This window comes from Bos indicus x Bos taurus, chromosome 1, assembly GCF_003369695.1.
Source record: "Bos indicus x Bos taurus breed Angus x Brahman F1 hybrid chromosome 1, Bos_hybrid_MaternalHap_v2.0, whole genome shotgun sequence".
NCBI lineage: Eukaryota > Metazoa > Chordata > Mammalia > Artiodactyla > Bovidae > Bos > Bos indicus x Bos taurus.
Window position 1 is genome coordinate 132,674,436 of NC_040076.1, and position 22,987 is coordinate 132,697,422.

The following is a 22,987-nucleotide window of genomic DNA, read 5'->3' on the forward strand; positions in this document are numbered from 1 at the left end:
GGTAATCTAGGAACTCAAAACGAAATGCTATGGAGCAATCTCTTTCCCCTAAAAATGTCTTGACTGTAGCAGAAACAGTTGTCAAAGAATAGAGAGGAAATGGGCAGCAGAACAGGGAAGGGAGGGGGATCAGAGGCAGGGGAACAAAAGCGTGGTGAGGAGTTCACACTCAAAACACTCAGAAGAGGGCTCAGAAACCTCCACCCCATGAGCACTGGGACAGGAGGAAAATTATTTACTGTTATGCTGTGACTTTTTTATTTGACTTTCCCCACAAGATTATATAGAGCCTATTACTGGGGTAAGTCAGCATGTGTATGTATATGCTGCTGCTAAGTCGCTTCAGTCGTGTCCGACTCTGTGCGACCCCATAGATGTCTGGCAGCCCGCCAGGTTCCCCCGTCCCTGAGATTCTCCAGGCAAGAACACTGGAGTGGGTGTTTTAATTCTGTTATTTTTTTGTACTTGAAAGTCTTAATATGCTAAAGTTGGACCCAGGTCACTAAGCAAAGGGTAAAATTTGTAAAAAATTATAAAAATAAACACATGTCTTCTTCAAGGTAAGTGTGGTAATTCAAACCATCATGCTTAGTTGCTTAGTCTCCCAAAATAGCCCTACTTGGTGCTCCTTTAAAGCACCCTGGTTTTTAAAAGGCATTTTGAGCGCGCAAGAGAGGAGCTGCCACTAGAGGGCACTCCAGTCATTATAGTATCTGGCCAGAAAATAGAAAAAAAGACCTTACACTTATCTATTCATAGGGTTTTTTTTTTTTTTTAATGAAAAAAAGACAGGGACAGTTGCTCATGCTATATATTTCATAAGCAGTTTCCTGCAGTAATGGAAAATGAGGACTTGTGCTTCATGTCCTTTTTCCCCCTTTTGACTTTGCAGAAATCTCTTTTCCTTGGAGATAAAGTGAAAATGGGAAAAGGCAATGGCACGCCACTTCAGTACTCTTGCCTGGAAAATCTCATGGACGGAGGAACCTGGTGGGCTGCTGTCCATGGGGTCGCTAAGAGTCGGACACGACTGAGCAACTTCACTTTCACTTTTCTCTTTTATGCATTGGAGAAGGAAATGGCAACCCACCCCAGTGTTCTTGCCTGGAGAATCCCAGGGACGGGAGCCTGGTCGGCTGCCGTCTATGGGGTCACACAGAGTCGGACACGACTGAAGTGACTTAGCAGCAAAGTGAAAATGATTCATCTCAATAAAGAAATACAGCTGTTGTGGATGCTGCTGCTCTATCCACCAACATAAATGTCCACTCTATCTCAGTGACACAGTCTTAGGGCCAAAAAAACCTGGCTGTTACTATCCTTAACATTATAAAGTTAATTGTAGGTAAACAAGTTGATTACTAGTTTTCTTCTGCCACAGTCAGCTTCAGGCTCACCCAGACAGGGTCCTCGCATAGTGAAAATAACTTAGAATGCAAGCCCTTGTCTCTGGCTCTAATCATTTATAGAATGAGCTACTTCCTATTATTTATTTTTGAATCTCCCAGGTTGTTCAAACTTTTATCTGAAACAATCACAACTCACTCTTGCTGCTTTCCCAGACCGTTAGAGGGGTTTTGCCAACAATGTTGAATTCAGGGGCTGAAGATACCCTGACAAGAGCTGTGTAACATCCCTGTTCTCTCTACCCTTTGTTCACACTCTACCTGAGGCCTTTTTTAGGGCCTGGCACCTACCCAGGGGAGAGAAGGTAGCTGAAAGCCAGAACATTACACATTTCAAGTTCTTCAATTCTGCTACTGTTATATGCTGCTTTAAAATAACAACAATAGTAACTAATAATAGACAAGCAGACCACCCCGCTGAAGTCCTGGCTTTACTGGTGGGGAAAGGAGAGGGAATCCTAGGCCTTCAGCTCTATTTTCTTCCCTCTGGTTTTAGGTGCCACAATAGCCAGAATGGAAAATACCATTTTTTTTTTTTAACTGGCTTACTTCTGCCTAATTAGTGCTTTTTTTGCTAATCCTGGACTCCAAGAAATTATTGTGCTTTTATTATTGCTTAACCATACACTGGAAAAAACCTCATTTTTTAGACTTCTATCCAGCTGTGTCCTATTTGCAGTAGGAGAGAGGGAATGGTGACCATGGCCCTGACTTCTGGAGGGTCATTCCACTAGTGTATAAGGAGTGATTCTCCCATGGCCACTGCAGTCCTTGGGATCTGAACAACTTAGAACTATTCCCTGCAACAGAATGATCAAAATTCACCTGGAAAGCATGAGGCACTTATAGCTTTTGGCTCTGGTGTGAACTGGTGGTCTTATTTCTCCTCATCACTTTGTTGTCGTGCAGTCACTTAGTCGTATCCGACTCTTTGCGGCTCCATGGACTGCAGCATGCCAGGTTGCCCTGTCCTTCACCGTCTCCCAGAGCTTGCTCAAACTCATGTCCACCGAGTTAGTGATGCCATCTATCTCATCCTCTGTCGTCCCCTTCTCCTCCTACCTTCAGTCATTCCCAGCATCAGGGTCTTTTCCAGTGAGTTGGTTCTTTGCATGACGTGGCCAAAGTATTGGAGATTCAGCTTCAGCATCAGTCCTTCCAATGAAGATTCAGGATTGATTTCCTTTAGGACTGACTAGTTTGATCTCCTTGCAGTCCAAGGGACTCTCAAGAGTCTTCTCCAACACCACAGTTCAAAAGCATCAATTCTTTGTCAGTCACCTTTCTTTATGGTCCAACTCTCACATCCATACAACCATTGGAAACATCACAGCTTTGACTAGAGGGACTTTTGTTGGCAAAGTAATGTCTCTGCTTTTTAATATGCTCTCTAGGTTTGTCATAGCTTTTCTTCCAAGCAGCGAGCGTCTTTTAATTTCATGGCTGTAGTCACCATCTGCAGTGATTTTGGAGTCCAAGAAAATAGTCTGTCACTGTTTCCATTGTTTCCCTATCTATTTGCTATGAAGTGATGGGACTGGATGCCATGATTTTTGTTTTTTGAATGTTCAGTTTTAAGCCAGCTTTTCCACTCTCCTGTTTCACTTTCATCAAGGGGCTCTTGAGTTCCTCTTCACTTTTTGTCATAAGGGTGGTGTAATCTACATATCTGAGCTATTGATGTTTCTCCCAAATCTTAATTTAAGCTTGTGCTTCATCCAACCTGGCATTTCCCATGATGTACTCTGCATAAAAGTTAAATAAGCAGGGTGACAATATACAGCCTTGACATATCCTTTCTCAGTTTGGAACCAGTCTGTTGTTCCATGTCAGGTTCTAACTGCTGCTTCTTGACCTGCATACAGATTTCTCAAGAGGCAGGTAAGGGTCTGGTATTCCTATCTCTTTAAGAATTTTTCGCAGTTGGTTGTGATCCACACAGTCAAAGGCTTTAGTATAGTCAATGAAGCAGATGTTTTTCTGGAATTCTCTAGCTTTTTCTATAATCCAACAGATGTTGGCAATTTGATCTCTGGTTCCTCTGTCTTTTCTAAATCCAGCTTGAACATCTGGAAGTTCACAATTCACGTACTGTTGAAGCCTAGCTTGGAATATTTTGAGCATTAATTTGCTAGCGTGTGAGATGAGTCCAATTGTGTGGTAGTTTGAACATTCTTTGGCATTGCCTTTCTTTGGGATTGGAATGAAAACTGACCTTTTCTAGTCCTGTGGCCACTGCTGAGTTTTCCAAATTTGCTGGCATACTGAGTGCATCACTTTAACAGCATCATCTTTTATGATTTGAAATAGCTCAGCTGGAATTTCAACACCTCCACTAGTTTTGTTTGTAGTGATGCTTCCTAAGGCCCACTTGACCTCACACTCCAGTATGTTTGGCTCTAGGTGAGTGATCACACCATCGTGGTTATCTGGGTCATAAAGATCTTTTCTGTGTAGTTCTTCTGCTACCTCTTCTTAATATCTTCTGTTTCTGTTAGGTCTATACTGTTTTTGTCCTTTATTGTGCCCATCCTTGCATGAAATGTTCCCTGGTATCTCTAACTTTCTTAAAGAGATCTCTAGTCTTTCCTATTCCTGATCACTTTAGTTCTATTGTAGTGCAAGAAGAACTTGGTGAACTCAACTTGTGGCTAGATTTTTCAAAATAAGAATATAGTTATTAATCACTTATGTTCTCAAGCATTTTACTAGTAAGGGCTTTGAGGTGGCAGGAAAGGATTAGGGAGGCCTTACAAATAGCTGTGAAAAGAAGAGAAGTGAAAAGCAAAGGAGAAAAGGAAAGATATAAACATCTGAATGCAGAGTTCCAAAGAATAGCAAGAAGAGATAAGAAAGCCTTCTTCAGCAATCAATGCAAAGAAACAGAGGAAAACAACAGAATGGGAAAGACTAGGGATCTCTTCAAGAAAATCAGAGATACCAAAGGAACATTTCATGCAAAGATGAGCTCGATAAAGGACAGAGATGGTATGGACCTAACAGAAGCAGAAGATATTAAGAAGAGATGGCAAGAATACACAGAAGAACTGTACAAAAAAGATCTTCACGACCCAGATAATCACGATGGTGTGATCACTGACCTAGAGCCAGACATCCTGGAATGTGAAGTCAAGTGGGCCTTAGAAAGCAGCGCTACAAACAAAGCTAGTGGAGGTGATGGAATTCCAGTTGAGCTATTCCAAATCCTGAAAGACGATGCTGTGAAAGTGCTGCACTCAATATGCCAGCAAATTTGGAAAACTCAGCAGTGGCCACAGGACTGGAAAAGGTCAGTTTTCATTCCAATCCCAAAGAAAGGCAACGCCAAAGAATGCTCAAACTACCGCACAATTGCACTCATCTCACATGCTAGTAAAGTAATGCTCAAAATTCTCCAAGCCAGGCTTCAGCAATATGTGAACCATGAACTTCCTGATGTTCAAGCTGGTTTTAGAAAAGGCAGAGGAACCAGAGACCAAATTGCCAATATCTGCTGGATCATGGAAAAAGCAAGAGAGTTCCAGAAAAACATCTATTTCTGCTTTATTGACTATGCCAAAGCCTTTGACTGTGTGGATCACAATAAACTGTGGAAAATTCTTCAAGAAATGGGAATACCAGACCACCTGATCTGCCTCTTGAGAAATTTGTATGCAGGTCAGGAAGCAACAGTTAGAACTCGACATGGAACAACAGACTGGTTCCAAATAGGAAAAGGAGTTCGTCAAGGCTGTATATTGTCACCCTGTTTATTTAACTTATATACAGAGTACATCATGAGAAATGCTGGACTGGAAGAAACACAAATTGGAATCAAGATTGCTGGGAGAAATATCAATAACCTCAGATGTGCAGATGACACCACCCTTATGGCAGAAAGTGAAGAGGAACTCAAAAGCCTCTTGATGAAAGTGAAAGTGGAGAGTGAAAAAGTTGGCTTAAAGCTCAACATTCAGAAAACCAAGATCATGGCATCCGGTCCCACCACTTCATGGGAAACAGATAGGGAAACAGTGGAAACAATGTCAGACTTTATTTTTTTGGGCTCCAAAATCACTACAGATGGTGACTGCAGCCATGAAATTAAAAGACGCTTACTCCTTGGAAGGAAAGTTGTGACCAACCTAGATAGCATATTCAAAAGCAGAGACATTACTCTGCCAACAAAGGTTCATCTAGTCAAGGCTATGGTTTTTCCTGTGGTCATGTATGGATGTGAGAGTTGGACTGTGAAGAAGGCTGAGCACTGAAGAATTGATGCTTTTGAACTGTGGTGTTGGAGAAGACTCTTGAGAGTCCCTTGGACTGCAAGGAGATCCAACCAGTCCCTTCTGAAGGAGATCAGCCCTGAGATTTCTTTGGAAGGAATGATGCTAAAGCTGAAACTCCAGTACTTTGGCCACCTCATATGAAGAGTTGATTCATTGGAAAAGATTCTGGTGCTGGGAGGGATTGGGGGCAGGAGGAGAAGAGGACGACAGAGGATGAGATGGCTGGATGGCATCACTGACTCGATGGACGTGAGTCTGAGTGAACTCCGGGAGTTGGTGATGGACAGGGAGGCCTGGCGTGCTGCCTCTAGAATGCCAGACTCATGGGGTCGCAAAGAGTCGGACATGACTGAGCGACTGATCTGATCTGATCTGATCTGAAGTTGAGTTTTGCTGCTATTATATGCTGATTTTAAATAACAATGATGATAGTGATGGCAGGTGAACAGCATTTCCCAGTAGTTCATCAGGAAGGGTATCCAGCCCAGAAAGTAAGAGCAACATACTTAGAGAAGGCTGATCGGTTAAAAGAGGTAGAAGGGGCAAGCTATAACATTCCCTTAAATTGTGCATAAATATATCAATAAATAATTTCTAAAGAAAGAAGGCAGAAAAAAGAAAAGAGAGAAGCAAGTTGGATTTAAATTCAAGAGAACTTGTCAGGATATTAAAATCCAGGAGTATCTTTATAAATATACTAACCCTTTGTTCCTTAACTGGAGCTTTCAAAAAGTAATGACTAAAATCTATTAGAATTCAGTTATTTTTTAAAAGAAAGATCTTTATTTATTTTCGGCCATGCAGCATATGGGAATCCTAACTCTCGACCAGGGATGGAACCAGAGCCCCCTGGGTTAGAAGCACAGAGTCTTAACCACTGGACCACCAGGGAAGTCCCAGAATTCAGTTATTTTTAATAAATCAACTGGATACAATTCTAAATTGGATCAGATGAGAATGAAAGCATGTGACACGTATGATTTGCTCCCCTTAAAGGAACATTTATGTCACTGCTATAAGAGTCCAATCCTAAGACTCAAATTGTTAACAAGTGAAACTAAGAAACTATCAAATAGTTATTAAACAAGTAGTTTTGGAGATCTGCTTTAACGATCAGAGACATGTAAGATAAAGGCTTAGGGAAAGAATTTGTTTGTAGGCATAAAAAGTTGTCAATCATTGAATTTTACTTGCTGAAACAAAGGGTAAGAGGGAAATTAACGAATGAGTAAAATTAGTGTCCTTTATAAAGCATGTCACGAGGGCCAGATAATTCCTTGCCCAGCCCGAGTAGCTGCTCTCTTACTTACTTTCTCCATATGGTGATGAATGACTGTGCTGACACAAATCCTGTCCTCTCTCCCCCTGCAGCCCTGAACATGGGGGCTTTCCAATAAAGAGGACAGCCGCAGGCCTGCAAATAAAACACAAATGCAGTGTGAGCCAAGGGGCAGTGAAGAGATGGCATGGCCATAGAAAGGGCCTTTGTGGCTTTTACCCTTCAGGCCACAGTGGACAGAAGGGGACCTGGGGGAGCAAAACTGGGATGGAGCAGATACATCAGCTGGGGCAGATTCAGCGATCAGGGGGAAAACAATACAAGAGGATGACATGTGTCACGAAGAGGATGAATATCCATCTGCCTTTTCTTAAAGTACATTTATAGTGATGTTTCTTTCCCGTAAATTTTATAGTTAAAGCAACCAATCTCCCTCCCTTCCTACCACTCTTACATCACGTACTTTCTACTTTTAGAAAGAAAAATAAGTGACTGAATGTCATGGTTGTGTAAATGGCCTCCCTTCCTATGGGAGAAAAATAGAGCCACCTTTACTACCCAGTCACTTGGTATCAATACGCTCTCTCTCTCCTTTTCTCCTTTGCTTACTGTGTTATTAGGCCCCAGGTTCAAGGAGAAACTGAAAAGCCTGGACTGTTTTAGAAAACAGCTATAAATCTATTTAAATGGTTACAATTCAGGTGAAAGATGGGAGGCAAAAATTAAAATGCTATCATTTATTTATATATCAGAACATATCACCAATGACAACATATTATAACAGCCTTAGAAAGAACTAAAATACAACATCCTAAAAGGTAATGATTTTCTTCTCAATAAAAAACCTTTTTCTTCCAATTAAGAAAAATGTACACCTGTGGTGGATTCATGTCAAGGTATGGCAAAACCAATACAATATTGTAAAGAAATTAGCCTCCAATTAAAATAAATGAATTTATATTAAAAATAATAAGAAGAAAGAAAAATTATTCTTATCCTTTTATAAGAAATAATTCATACCAAATTTACCTGCTTTTTTTTCTAGAGGGAAAATTCTTCCAAGTATTAATATCTAAATATTAGCAGAAAAATAATCTCCACATGTTCCCAATTTTGTATACACACATAAAACGTATTCCCAAATCAGAAGCTCTTCAAAGAGTCACATCTTATTACTGGATAAAGATATTCTTAATAGATATAGGACTATTGAGTCTTATTCTACAAAGGGAAGCTTCTCCTCTGGTAGATGACTAGGTGTGAATCCATATTAGGCTGAGGTGAAACTGCTCCTGATGTGGGGCCTCTGTGCATAGGGGATCCTACAGAAGCCTGAACAGTACTTCATCTGAGATTAGTTATGCTGAGAGAATGCCCAGGACTGCTGGGTTCATGTCAGAGATGAGGACATGGATGATGAGATTCAAGCCAAGGGCGGTAAGTAAGTACAGGGCAGCAATAAGAGATTGCTTCTGCCAGGGCCACCCAATCACATTCTGCAAGTAGGGTGGAATTTAAAATTTCCTAAGTCCAGAGGTCAAATACCTCCACTGAGGTCAAGAATGAGGGAAAGGTGTTGCTTAGCAACCAAATGGATTTTGTTTATTGTGTAAATTATGATTGCCAAGGTACAAAGATCACAATTAATATACTTTGGGTGGTTACTGTCAAATCCACTTTCCCCAATCCCAAGCCTCCCTTTCATGAGGAATGGTAGTATGCCAAGAAAATGCTCTTATATGTGATAGGCTATTGGCAACTGCCTGGAAAATTAAAAGAACAGCTTGTATTATGGAGGTGGTGGTGCAGAGCCACAAAAAGAGAGAGAAAATACAGAGAGAGACTGGGTGGGACTGGCTTGCCAAAGTACTTGAAGCTCCCAACATTAGAGTCACTACAGATTTTTCAGAATTGGAAGGGATCAGGAATTGTCTAGCTCATCCTTGGGAAGTGGTCACCAGCTCAGCTGAAACACGTTCAGGGCCTGTGCACTTACCATCCTGTGGGACTACGTCCACTATTAAACCACTTTCATTTCCTTGGATTATGATTTTTATTCAGAAGACTTTGTTAAAATGTACATGTCAGCTCATAAAGAGTAGCAAATCACTGGGATTAACATTTACAAATTTATTATGGAGAACAGTGTGGAGATTCCTTAAAAAACTGGAAATAGAACTGCCATAAGACCCAGCAATCCAACTGCTGGGCATACACACTGAGGAAACCAGAATTGAAAGAGACATGTGTACCCCAATCTTCATCACAGCACTGTTTATAATAGCCAGGACATGGAAGCAACCTAGATGTCCATCAGCAGACAAATGGATAAGAAAGCTGTGGTACATGTACACAATGGAGTATTACTCAGCCATTAAAAAGAATGCATTTGAATCAGTTCTAATGAGGTAGATGAAACTGGAGCCTATTATACAGAGTGAAGTAAGCCAGAAAGAAAAACACCAATACAGTATACTAACACATATTTATGGAATCTAGAAAGATGGTAACGATAACTCTGTATGTGAGACAGCAAAAGAGTATAGAACAGTTGTACAGAACAGTCTTATGGACTCTGTGGGAGAGGGCGAGGGTGGGATGATTTGGGAGAATGGCATTGAAACATGTATATTATCATATGTGAAACGAATCGCCAGTCCAGGTTTGATGCATGAGACACGGTGCTCAGGGCTGGTGCACTGGGATGACCCAGAGAGATGCGATGGGGAAGGAGGTGGGAGGGGGGTTCAGGATGGGAACACATGTACACCCGTGGTGGATTCATGTCAATGTATGGCAAAACCAATACAATATTGTAAAGTAATTAGCCTCCAATTAAAATAAATAAAGTAATATAAAAAAACACAAAAACAAATTTATTATAACCCAAAGGCAGAAACCTAAGAGATACGGTACTGAGTAGATACATTTTGAAGTGGGTGTGAAAGGACTGACCTATTTTTCTTGTAGTGGGACACCCTGAGTAGTCAAGGGTTGAGCAGCATGAAGGTATCAAGCCCTTGGAGAAAATACTAAATGCAAAAACGAGAAGGGCAGTGGATGGCAAGGGCTGCAGATATTACACTTTGACTGTCTTTTAAAAATGTAGGTATTTCTCTGGTGGTCCAGTGGTTATGAATCCATCTTCCAACGTAGGGGACTTGGGTTTGACCCCTGGCTGGGAAAATAAGATCTCACATGATGTGGGGCAACCAAGCCCACGCACCACAATGAAAGAAGCCCCCATGTGCGACAACTAGGGAAAGCCTGCATGCCCCAAGGAAGACCCTGCACAGCCAAAATAAAATAAGTTAATAAATAAAAACTGCTCTGAAATCAGAGAAAATAAGTATACTTTCCCGCTATTTAAAAAATACATGTATGACTGGCCCGCATCTTCTTAAAAACAGAATTACGATAAAAGGAGCAAGATCAATACAAACCTAAAAAAAGTAAATAATACTAATCTGAGGGCAACAGAATAGAGACTTTTATAACAAAGGAGAGAATAAGCTCATGCCAAGACTCTTCACAAAGGAAAAGACAGGATGACAAGTGAAGAGGTACAGGACATGCTGAAAATGGGTTTAGGAAACAGGCTTAGAGAAGGCAAGTGTCAGTGTTGCTGGAGCCAAGAAAACTTGATTAACACCTATAATTTCATCTAAAAATGACCCAGTAATATAAAGAACTAAACGCAAGTTGTCTAATGATATGTAGGAAGAGATGCTCGCCCAATAGTTGCAAGGTTCTTTAACATTTTAAAATGTCTCATGCTTGTTATTTTACTCAGTCCTGACATGACCCCATACAGGAGAGGGCAGGTATTCTTATTTCATTCTGCAGACAAAGAAATAAAGGTACCAAGAGGCTACTTGTAGGCCACAGGCAAGAGGGTTAAGCTGGTGCCATGTCAGCTAGTGAGAAGAGCTGGAGCGCTCTGTACAGTTCAGAAGATAGTTTCATTCTTCTCCCTCAAATTCTCCCTCTACTCCCTCAAGCCTGTCAGAGGCTAAAACTCAGTGGTGCCAAATACTTTCCTTGCTGTTGCTCAGTTTCTGTTCCTATGCTGCTTTTGTCCCTCTTAGATCATTCTCTATTCGTTTCTTCTCCATCACTTCATAAAGCTGTGGAAAAAAATACAAACTACACACTAAGAATTTAATCAGAAATGGAGATCAGTCTCTCCAAGGAGCTAGGACAGTCTGCAGAACAAAGAGTGGTGGAAAGGCTGGTGTAGTGAGTCCTAACAGACTGGCCATAGCCGAGAACAAGTTGGATTACATGGAACTAGCGAACTGGAAGACATGATTAAATAAATTTTTTAAAATAAATGATTTTAAGAATAAAGAGATAAAATCCAATAAAATGAGCTAATATAGTACTTGTGAGGTCATCATACACACATCCTCATCTTACACGCAATGTTAGTTCACTTTGCTACCTAAACTGACAATTAAGGTCTGAGGGCAATGAACACAAATGCTTGGCATCCCTGAATGGAATTTAGAACTATAGTCAAGCACAACTCAGGTTAATCAGGTATGTATGTCTATACTGGCTATTGTGCCACATGATAATTTGGTATAAACAGTAAATTATTATGTAAATGACTGTTACTATGGCTAAACAAGTTTCTATCTTTTTTTATAATTAAAAAATTTAGAGGGTGGGATGATTTGGGAGAATGGCATTGAAACATGTATAATATCATATATGAAACGAGTCGCCAGTCCAGGTTCGATGCACGATACTGGATGCTTGGAGCTGGTGCACTGGGACGACCCAGAGGGATGGTATGGGGAGGGAGGAGGGAGGAGGGTTCAGGATGGGGAACACATGTATACCTGTGGTGGATTCATTTTGATATATGGCAAAACCAATACAGTATTGTAAAGTTAAAAAATAAAATAAAAATTAAAAAAAATTTATTTTTGGCTGTGCTGGGTCTTTGTTGCTGCGAGCAGGGGCTACTCTCTAGTTGCGGTGCACAGGCTTCTCACTGTGGTAGGCTCTCCTGTTGTGAGCATGGGCTATAGGGCATGTGGTTTCAATAGCTGTGTCTCTCAGGCTCTCAAGCAAAGGCTAAATAGTTTTGGCACACAGGCTTAGTTGCTCTGCAGCACGCGGGACCTTCCCGGATCGGGGATAAAACCTGTATATTGGCAGGTGGATTCTTTACCCCTGAGCCACCAGGGAAGACCCAGTTTTCTCTTTTTAAACTTCTCTATGTTGTCAGCTATAACACTGTCAGTTTTTCCTGATGCCACCTACAGATAGATCCTCACTGTCTGTGAACAGGAAAGTCCTCCCTCTGACTCCCCAGCACCAACCCCTTCCCTGACCAGACTACACTCTTTCCTACACTCCCCGTGACCACGTGGAGTCCTCAGGCTCCCTGCTGTCCTTTGACTGTGCGTTCACTGTGGAGTGCTGGCGGGCCGCTGAGCCACAGGCAGGGAGGGCTCCCACGAGCCAGGTGGGAGCACCAGAGCAGGAGGGTGGAGGCAGCATGCAGGAAAGCTCCTCAGGCAGGGGCTGGGAATATTCAAGAGGACGAAGGTTGACCTGAGACCTTCAAGACAGAGCAGGCTGCAGGTCTCTGACAGTGAGGCACTGATCCCTTGGATTGGCTCTCCAGATATGGGGAGCCCAGCACAGCACAAGGAAATACCACGGTGCTCAATCTGCAGTTTCTCCCGCTTGTTTGCTCAAACTTGTTCAAGAAGCCTCCTGTCTCTCTTACGCAAACCATTGCCATGTTAGACACACCCTGTTTGGCATTTATGTGATTAACATGTTATCTTCAAATGCAGATTTAATTCATCTCTGCTAAATTCTCTCTCTTGGATTTAGGTTCAACATTCCAGCCCATTCAAATAATTTACCACCTTGATTCATAATAAAATAGTCATCTCTCAAAGCATGGGGTAAAAAATTGCAAATGCCCTGAAGAGCTTATAATTTATTTGAGTGGATACTGCTTAGTAGGAGTGGCTGATTTTACATTAGCCCACTTCAGGGGAGATAAGGTAGAAACAGCATGATGCAGGAGTCAGAGGACATGTCTCTTGACATGTACAAACTGTGACCTCAGGTACATACTTGTGGGATATCAGTTTCCTCATGTTGCAATAGAGTGGAAATAGGTGAGATCTTATTTCTAGAATGAAAGAGTTAGTTTTTCACTAGAAACACCTAAGGTGTCAACAAGAAAGCAAGACTGGGGGATGATGGAAAAAGGAGTAAAAAAAATAAAGAATTCTTTTTCATTTTCTTGAAAATCACTCTACTTACAAATTAACAGCAGTAACAAATGTTCTGGGGTTAGAAGTAGGAAAGCAGAGGGGGCATGACAGGGCAGAGCCTTAGAGAATGGTGATGTGGGAGTGGACAGTAGAAGACCATTTTGGAGGGGAGAAGCATGAAAGCCCAGATGTAGAGGCAGGCACAGGTGGTCAGGCGGATACAAGGAATAGTAGTGTGGATTTTACCCACAAAAGTGGTAGTTTTCAAACTTTTAAATATGCTTCCTGAAGACAGAGATAGTGTTCCGAATAGAAGGGTGCATGGGGCCTTGGGAACTCCCTCTTGGTGTCTCCTTGCCCACATGCAGCCCTTACCCTGCTAACCCCTCTGTCTCTTGAAGCACAGCTGGAGACCACTGCTAAATCCTGAGGTTGGATCTGACTCTTCAGAATAGTGTATGTGCATGACCAAAACAGAACCCAAACGAAACAAAGCATCCTATAGTTCAGGGGTCCCCAAACCCTGGTACTGGTCCTTAGCCTGTTAGGAACTGGGCTGCACAGCAGGTGGTGAGCAGCAGGCAGGCAAAATTTCATCTGCGGCTCCCCACCACTTGTGTTACTGCCTAAACCATCCCTCCCTCACCCCCTTGTTCCATGGAAAAATTGTCTTCTGTATGAAATCGGTCCCTGGTGCCAAACAGGTTGGGGACTGCTGCTATAGATGGTAGGAATCCTTGCATTTTGCTGAGCTGGGGAATGACATGAACAAATATAAACTGGTGGTTATGCTCAGTATTAACTGTTCTAGGAGGAGGCTGGAAGTGCAGAATCCAGTTACCGAAGGTGCTACAGTAGTCCAAGGGTTAGGGACTAAGAGCTCAAATTAGAAGCAGCTGGATGTATTGAAAAGTATCAAAGACATGCAATAACAAATCCATCTATTTCTGAGAAGAATCCCAGCATTGAGTTCGCCTAATAGTTCCTTGTCTGGCTTCAGGGCAAGGAATTATGATCAACGAATGAGAATAAAAAAAGAGATTTGTATTCAACAAGGGGATTTTTTCTAACAAGTAAAGCTATTTAATGATGGAACAGGCTGCTTGGCAACGGAGTGAGTCTCCTGTCACTGAAGGCACTCAAGCAGGAAATTTATGTTTTGGTGATGCCATGAATGAAATTCCCATATTAAATGGGAGGTTGGACTGGGAGACCACTAGGGTTTTTTTCAAATTGTACCACAGCTAATATATCAGTATCAAATATATTTTTTTCAATGTGGAAAAAAAACCCTTCTATACATGCTTCAAAATAGAGAGCAAGGAGGCAGTAAAGAGAGGGAGATTGGGATAGCTAGAAAAAGTGAGATTATACATCATTTAGTAGTTACATTACCTTTGCAATTTTTCCCATTTCATAAACATCTGCTTTCTGATCTTCAATATCCATGAAAGCAGCTTCAATTCTGCTTAGAGTTTGTTCATGATTACTGCAGGCATCAGGGAGTCCTTCAGGAAAGTAGAACCGTGGAATGTTGATGGATAATGTTGCACTCACAACATTATTCACGTGAGGAACAGGGGAGGGAGGTCGGGGGCTACTTGGAAAGGGGGCTGGAGGTGGAAGTGGTGTTCCAGGTTTCTTTTCTGGTTTATTTTGAATCTGTAAGGAAAATATGAGACACAAGAATTCTAAACAGTATGTATGACTAGAAAATCCTCACCAGTAATAGGAAGTTAAATAGAAGCAGTATAGATGAAGAGCTCACTCTACTCGAGGGGGCAGGCATGCTCTGAGGGAATGCTTTTCTACACTGAATCAATCGATATATTACTTATCTGCCAATACCTGAATTTACACAGATCTGTGCTTAAAAAGTCCTACAGTATGTTTTCCACGAGGATGTGGAAGAGTGATGTCAGCTGATACATTAAAGGATCTCCAGGTGAATTCTCAGTCTGTTGGACCTGGATTAGTAAATTCTTCTTGGAGACTGTTTTTGGTCTTTCTGTACATTTTGACCTGTCCTTCAACAGGCAGATAGAATGAGTTCCCTTTAAATATGTAGATCTAAAATATATTGTGTGTGTGGGTCCTTCTACCTTTTTCCTTGGTTTGGCTTTATCTAGGTAGAATCATTCCAAGTGTCTGAGCAGAGAAAGTCTTTGTTAAGAAAATTAAAGCATTTTAGTTTTAGAATATCTTCTCCCAGGCTCATTTACTTTCAACCAGGGGCATGCCATTTTTTCTGAGATGCACATTTCTCTCATTCCTGGTAGACCCCAATAGGCAAAGATCATGGTTATTAACTTCACCATGGCCAAACCCTCTTTACAGTTTATTAATTCATTAATAGTTTATATCATCCCTTTTCCCAAAAAGGACCTGAGGTGGTAAACCATAAAGAGACACAGAAAGGACAGTATAAAAAAGTGGGGGCAATGGGGAGACTAAGATTATCCATGATTTAGGGAAAGGGGTGGGGAGATACATTACTATTCAGGTAAAAGTTTAGTTTACCAATGAAGACTAAATTTAGTTCTGAGATTCCTAGCAGAAAAAGCAAAAAAGATTTCATGAGGATTTTCAGAGATTAATTTCTATTCTTAATTTTGACCAAATTATCTATCAAAGCTCATGAGCATGGTACTATTAGATGCTACATAAAGTATGAAAAATGGATATGACTGTTGACTAGCTAAATTTATTTTAAATTCCCTGTGAACTCAAAATATTACTCCACTGTTCATCTTTCTTAAACTATGTCCTAACGCCATTCCTAAAGTCTGAACAATGGTTTATCAGTACGAAGCAGATCTGAATGTCATATTCCCTTCTGACATGTGGACTTATAATGTGCTTTTTAAATTCAGGGTAAAATTTTTAGCTACCTTTGAAAAGCATGAGTATTACAGGAAGATAGGCTTCATTCACATAAATATGTGATAAGTATGATTTAATCTCCTACTTTTGTTAAACATGGCCCATTTTTCATGTTAATATCTGACATTAACACAGAGTAGAGTCTGCTCATATATTAACACTATTAAGGATATGAAGGTCGGTTGTCACACCAAGACTTTACTGCAGTACAAGGATATTACCCATATAAAGCAATAGTCAAGGAAGAAGTGGCAGAGGGAAGTGATGCCAATGAAATACGAAAAACTTAACAAAAAACAGTGATGGGTTACTAGCTCTGTGACCTCAGGACCGTTACTTAACCTTTCAGAATTTCAGTAATAAAATAGATTATAACCCCTTCTTCTTGGAAGGTTGTTGTGAGGATTAAAGGAAATTACAGGATGTAACACAGGGAAACGGCTCAAAGATGCCAAAGGATGGGGTTCTCAAAAGATTAAACATAACGTGGCATGGTCTTTCAGCTTCAATAACAAATAAGATAATAATTTACACTTGTAAGGCAATTTAAAGTTTACACAGTACTTTCAAGTCAACAAACTGATAATCTATTCTAAGTAATATTTCTCTCTGCCTTGGTGCTAAACCCGCAACTATTATTACACAGTCCTATGAGTCAATAACAGAAGAAACCATTCTTAAATTTCTAAAATAAGGCATATAATTCTTCAGCAGCTTTACTTAGGTCATTTGTATTAAGTGTCATTTCCTTTCTATTATTCTAAAATTCTAAAGAGATTTGTGAGACTACAAGCATACAATTGTCAAAAGTCTTTTTTGTTTCCCCAAAATATTGCCCACAGTGTGACAGCCAGGGCAGTTATGGATAACTTCAGGGCAGTTATAACCATAGGATTAAGGCCACAGTCCCAGTGGAGATGCAACTCACTAGTCTAGTGAACACACACTACTGGAGAAGGTTTAGAGCAAGCCTTTCATTGTTTTTGCTTTTGCTTTGACAGAAGTAAGTGACATTCAGAACAAACCCAGGCCATCTGTCAAAGTTTTAATTTGAATAGGAAAATATTCAATTATATAATAGCCTACCTTGCTTTCCTCAGTGTACTTAACGTAGAGCAGTTCACTAATAGGCAAGTATTTATTAATTCACTGTGTAATTCCATATTTAATAAAACTGATATTAACATTTAAAGGGAAAAGAAAAAGAATGCATTTATTCTGAACTTTTCAGGTATACTGATTTACTTTTTACTGAGTTCAATAGGAGACGTATAATTTAATCCTTAAAGGAGTTTAATAAAACTGACACTTTACAACATTACAGACTAAAACAGTAATATAAAGTTTGTCAGATTTACTAAGTTTAGCATCTGCCCACTTTGATAAAACTTTTTCATTCATATCTAGGATTACAAGAGAATTAAAAGAGATAAAGAGAATTAGCTGTGCAAAGCATCTCAGCTCTCCAGAACCTTACAGTATCATTTAGGCAGTCATTCTGGACAGAACCGTAACGCTATTATGTTAGTGTAGCATTTCCAATATTTGACCATTTTTTACCTGTTTTTAAAAAAGCAATTTCACATGGTTCAGTCAAATAATCTGAAATTAGTGTAGGTCAGAATAACTATGAAACTGTGGTTTCTTGCTGGATTCTGGATGCCCGTCATGATATGGCTCACAATTTGTACTGTATTCAATGCCAGGCAACTTGTTTCGTGAGATACTAGACCTATGGTTGTGAGCAAGTAAGCATGGTCTCTGCAGACAGAAATGACTCAACCTCACAGCTGAGGGAAGACATTCTTTTACAACCCAGAAGTAACTGCCATGCTTTATTACCTATACACAGTATATCATACACACACAACTGCTGATATATGTAAAAATAGTCTTTTCAAAAAACCATGATTATTAGCATCAAAATTCCTTTTTAAAAAAGACTACAGATGTATGCATGTTAAAACAAATTTAGTCTACTGATTCAAAGTGCAAACAGGCTTTTAATATGGAAATTCTAATTTCTCAAAGATATTTTTATGAAAAATTCTAAAGTACAAAATATTTGTTAAGTTGTATTTATTGTCTCTAAAACTGGATTCTCTCTCTACAAGAGAAAAATGTGAGTACTGTACTTCAGGTCCAGAAGGTCTATTTTTAAACCTGTTGGAATCTCTCTACAAATAGCTTTCTGGAAATAGCTGAATAGAGGACACAGATTAATTCCTTGATCTAATATCAAGTGAGCTGTAAAATTATTTGTAAGTTAGTTCACTGGGTGGTTTTATTAGTAATAAAAATATTTTAAAAGAAACACCCAAGTTTCAAACCTGTGTCTGCTGAAATGACTTCAGCCGCTTCTTAAACCGTGACGGGAGAACAAAATCACAGCCCCTTGCCAGGAAAGCTAACTCTCCCCTTAAATCCGGGTCCCTTCGTAGAGATGTTTCCTTGATCATCATCTTTGAAAAGTGGATGTTTACTTAGCAACTGTCCAGCACACTTCTGAAGATAGTCAGATTTAATACGTTGTCAGTCTTGTCAGGTAGAAAGGTATTTTTTTCTTCTTTATCTCCCAAAGAAATTAAGTTCAAGCATTGTGCTCTCCCAGCCTCCAGGGACCACAATCCATGCTTGTACTGACATGCAGCTGGTTCCCAAGTAAAGCCTGTGGCTCCCAAGACCTGCTCATAATTTTCAAGTAAGAAACGGGCTGCAATGGGCCTGCTGCTCCGCGTAGGTAGCTTTATGTCAAATTGACCTGCCCATGTAGAGAATACAGAGCCTTCTGGGAAAGGAAGCACCCACTACTCTGCACACCAAAGTTAGAAACATTACAGCTGGACCTAAAAATAGTGACTTCTCAGATAAAGCTAACTTCTTAAACTCAAGAGTATATGAGGTGTCACCCCACATAAAACAGCTCCTGCTCAAGCCAGAAGAGAATGTGTAGAGGATTTTTGATTTTGTTACTTAATATTTTATGACAAAAAAAAAAAAAACACGCTGCACTTCAAATGTGAAACTATCATTTTAACTATCATTTTAATTTTAAAAAATTTCCTTATTAGGAGGGAAGCAAATATCCAACACCTTCTAGATATATCCACAGGATGTTTGGAGAAAAATATGGAGAAAAACACTTTTATCCTCAAATGGGAATATACAAAGAGATTTGTTACGTCTCAGATTTTAAAATTAAAAAAATTTTCTGGTTTGTTTGCAGAAGACTATCTTAGTGATCAAATATACTTTTCTGAAGTGATTCTAAATCTGGATACATTTGAAAATTTATTGTCAAAGAAAGTGACAGAATTCCAAAAGAAAGCAGATTTAGATGCAGAGAGGTGAATGAAATTTGGCTATAGTAAAGGTACAAAAGATGATCACACAGCAGTGACATAACAGATCTTGAATTTGTGAGACTTGTTTTTCTTAAGAAGCTTTGAAGAATTCTCAGATTTAAAATATATTCTATTATTTTATCATCTATTGAATAGCTGCCTTAATTATTTACAAGTGAATCAAGTACTCAGTCATATTTAATATTCAGAATTCAATATTTATTTTCAATCACCCATATTTAAATCCATATTGATTTTCTACTAATTGAAAGTATAAATCAAATATTACCAAATAAACCCCCTAAACCAAAAAGAACTTATGATTCTCTTCTGCTGAACCTTTGTCTAATTAATGGGAATTAAATTCTTCAGTTTTGACAACATTCTGTAACATGTATATTTGGCTTATATATCTAAATCCATAGTTTTCAAATTTCTTAAGCTGTAGAATTCTCCCCTCATACAAAATCTTACCTGACAGTTTTTAATATATATTCTGATTGAAAGAGGATTACACTGAAAGCATTGGGCTAATGCTTTAACCTGGGCCTTTCCTTTGTGCCCCCAATTTTCCTCATTTCAGGCTGACTCTTTGAGCTAGGTGGCTTCCCCTACACTCTTGTTTGTAATACTCTAATTCCTCCTTCATTATTTACCTCTAAATTAAAACATTTAATAAGTTTATTATGAATGCAACTGGGTTTTTAGACTTGTGAAATAATGCTTTTTCAATTAAAATCACATCTTTGCTGTATTTCTCCCCTTCCCAATATCAACCTGTGGCTTTGGGGGGTGACTTTTCATCCCCTTCCTGAGAACACTCCTCAAATTATATACACATTAACCATCCTTCAAAATTCAACTCAAATTTTACCTATTTCATAAAGGATTACCTATTTAAGCCCCCTTACTGCAATTCTCTTAATAAAATACTGTAGAATCTTTCTTGAATGATTCCATTTATTCTCTGGATGAGCCAATGCTCTCTCCTATTTCATCTATAAAAGAAAACCACCAATGCCCTGGACACACTGATTCATGGCTAACAGTTTAGTTTCTGTTATGCTCTCATGTGTCTTATCTCAGTAGCTGAGTTTAATGCTAAGAGCTAGTTGTACTCATTCCCACTTACTTATACTGGCTGTACTTTTCACAGTAATTATTCAATTCATAAACTAATGAGTGTGGAAAAAAGAGTTGATATTTTTATAATTGAGGGGAAGACTCTAAATTTAATATATAAGACTTAGTAAAGGCAAAAAACTACTGAAATTTTGTCACTGTAAAATTAAATTATTGGTGTGATAAAAGAAAAAAACATTAAAATCTAGACATTCAAACTGTTTTACTGCTGACTTAAGTTCCCGGAAATAAGGGAACAAATGTACTAAGTATGATTTATTAAAGAAAGATGTCATGAAACTTCAATTTCCAACTATGACACTTATTTCCAAAGAAAAGACTTTGGCACTACATTAAAAGATCTGAATACTTGAAGTCTGAGTTAAAATAAAATGTTTAACATACACATTTTACAGAATACATAGAGTTTATGATGTCCTACTGAGTAACTACCCATAACCCAATCATGTTCAGGTAAATGGGCTTCTACTGTAATATTTTATAACCTGACAATATTTTCCAAGTGTCTAAACTCTTGAGGGTATGGTCAATTTTAAAGTCACTCAATCATTCAACAAATATTTTTCTGATGCTTTTAATATGCAGTTACTTTGCCAAGTGCTGAGGATATGAAGATAAAGAAGTGATCCTTTCTTCATTGCACCTAGCACAATCTCAGTTTGGAGCAAAGGACAATGAATACTTTCATTTCATTTACTTCTCATAAATCTTTTGAGTTTCAAAGTCAGAACAGTGGTTAAACGTCTGGCCTGCTATCCCTCTTAGGCAAGAAGAAAACATTTCTCTGTGTCTTTTGATGGCGAAATAAGCTCTAAGTTTTTATTTATCCAACTGCTTTCCCAAAAATTCAGAGGGGAGAAAAGGCCAGGTCCCCTAAAGGGAGTTAGGGAAGAAATGGTCTGTGGCAATGAGTTACTGATGGAGAAAGACTATTTTGAAATTTATTTGCCTTTATCTTATTTACTTGTGTTTCTATGTAAGTATACCTGCTTGGTTCTAGAAAGAATCTGAGAATGTGAGCTGGTTTCAAGAAGTATATGATAACTAGAACACAGCAGCAAAGAACACAGGTTTTAGAGTGACCTCTTCTTTACTGGGAAAAGGTCAAACATAAGGAATTTCACTATTAATTCAAACACAGCCTATAATCTACTCTATTCTTTATTTTAATCACAGAGAAAAGTATACAACCCTTGCGGCTGGGTGCTGGAAGGGAAAAGCTGTTTCTAGGTGAGAGGTTTCCCTGGAGGGACTAAACAGAATGAGGAAGAACAGAAAACTATAGTTTATAAATTCAACTTGAAAAGATGGAAAGTTGGGCAGTTTTAATGGAAAGAGTGGACTGTAAGGGTCGTCCCAGTGTCCTTCTGGAATATTCTCTCCTGCCCTCTGCAGCATACATGAAGTCTCTCATAGCAAGAGAGCTAGCCAACAGTAGGTGTCTCCTGCACAGCAACCTGCATCTCTTTTTTGGCCTGCAAATCATTCATGTGCATACACTACCTGAAGACCCAGGTTGTCCTGTCTGGACCACAGGCCAAACCTGGGTCTTCAGGGCAGCTGTGCTGACTAGAGGATGAGAAGAGACTGGTGCTCTCTTGTTCTGAGAATGACTGGGATAGATCAGGTGCTACCTCAAGATCCAGCTGCCTCAGCTGGGCTTCCTTTCCTATCTTATCATTCTATATATGTTCTCCCAGAGCAAACATGCTTGAGTAAGGAGGATAACCTTTCTCAAAGAGAACAAGTTTGGTGGTGCGTTCTTGAGTTACAGGGTTTTACAGGCTCCCTGGCAGGGGTACATAGAAGAGAGGCTGGTCTCTCTGAAATGACTCTAAAAACTAAAGAATTGTTTTAGGGTAGCCTCCAGTATATCAAGTGAGAAAAGATATTCCTTCATCGTGTCCTGAAATGACCTGCAGAACTGAGGCGTGAGTCCAGAAAGAGCTTGCATCCTGAAGGAGGGTGACAGTGGGAGGAGACAGAGGATAAAACTGTATATGACACCAACATATTCTGTTTTTGTAGAATTCATTTTTTGAAGCTTAGTTTGAAACTCAGGATGGATTTTCCAGAGCTTTCCAAATCCTTTCACGACTCTTTGCCCTTCCCCACCAGTTCTATGGGATGTTTTAAGAAAAGAAAAATGGGTTGATTACACAAGATAGAGAAAATTTTGAATACCTGCTGAAGATGTAAATCACTTATTTTGAATTACATAAAACTGCTAAACAGTTAATGTTGTGTATGCAACATTTTGTCCTAAAATAAGTCTAGCTTTTATTTTACAAACCAACATGTAAAGTCAAACCAGCCTCAAATGAAGATGACTTTGGAGACTGAGAGAACAGCATCCACCAAGGTCTCAGAGTTAAGACCTGGTTGGAATAGACAATGCAGCAAAACCATCAAC

General features: G+C 39.5%; 1 protein-coding gene across 3 annotated transcripts in view; it reads right to left on the reverse strand.

The window, feature by feature from the left end:
* Positions 1-22,987, reverse strand: part of PPP2R3A (protein phosphatase 2 regulatory subunit B''alpha) — a 234,044-nt gene that overhangs the window by 130,101 nt on the left and 80,956 nt on the right. For 2 of the 3 annotated variants that reach the window (XM_027545443.1, XM_027545444.1), the window contains exons 4-5: positions 14,600-14,866; positions 6,988-7,091 (exon numbers count right to left, since the gene is read on the reverse strand). In XM_027545443.1, coding sequence (XP_027401244.1) covers positions 6,988-7,091; positions 14,600-14,866 — 371 coding nt within the window. Of the gene's footprint in view, positions 1-6,987; positions 7,092-14,599; positions 14,867-18,417; positions 18,895-22,987 lie in introns of those variants that run through there. The other variant, XM_027545445.1, reaches the window with a different exon arrangement.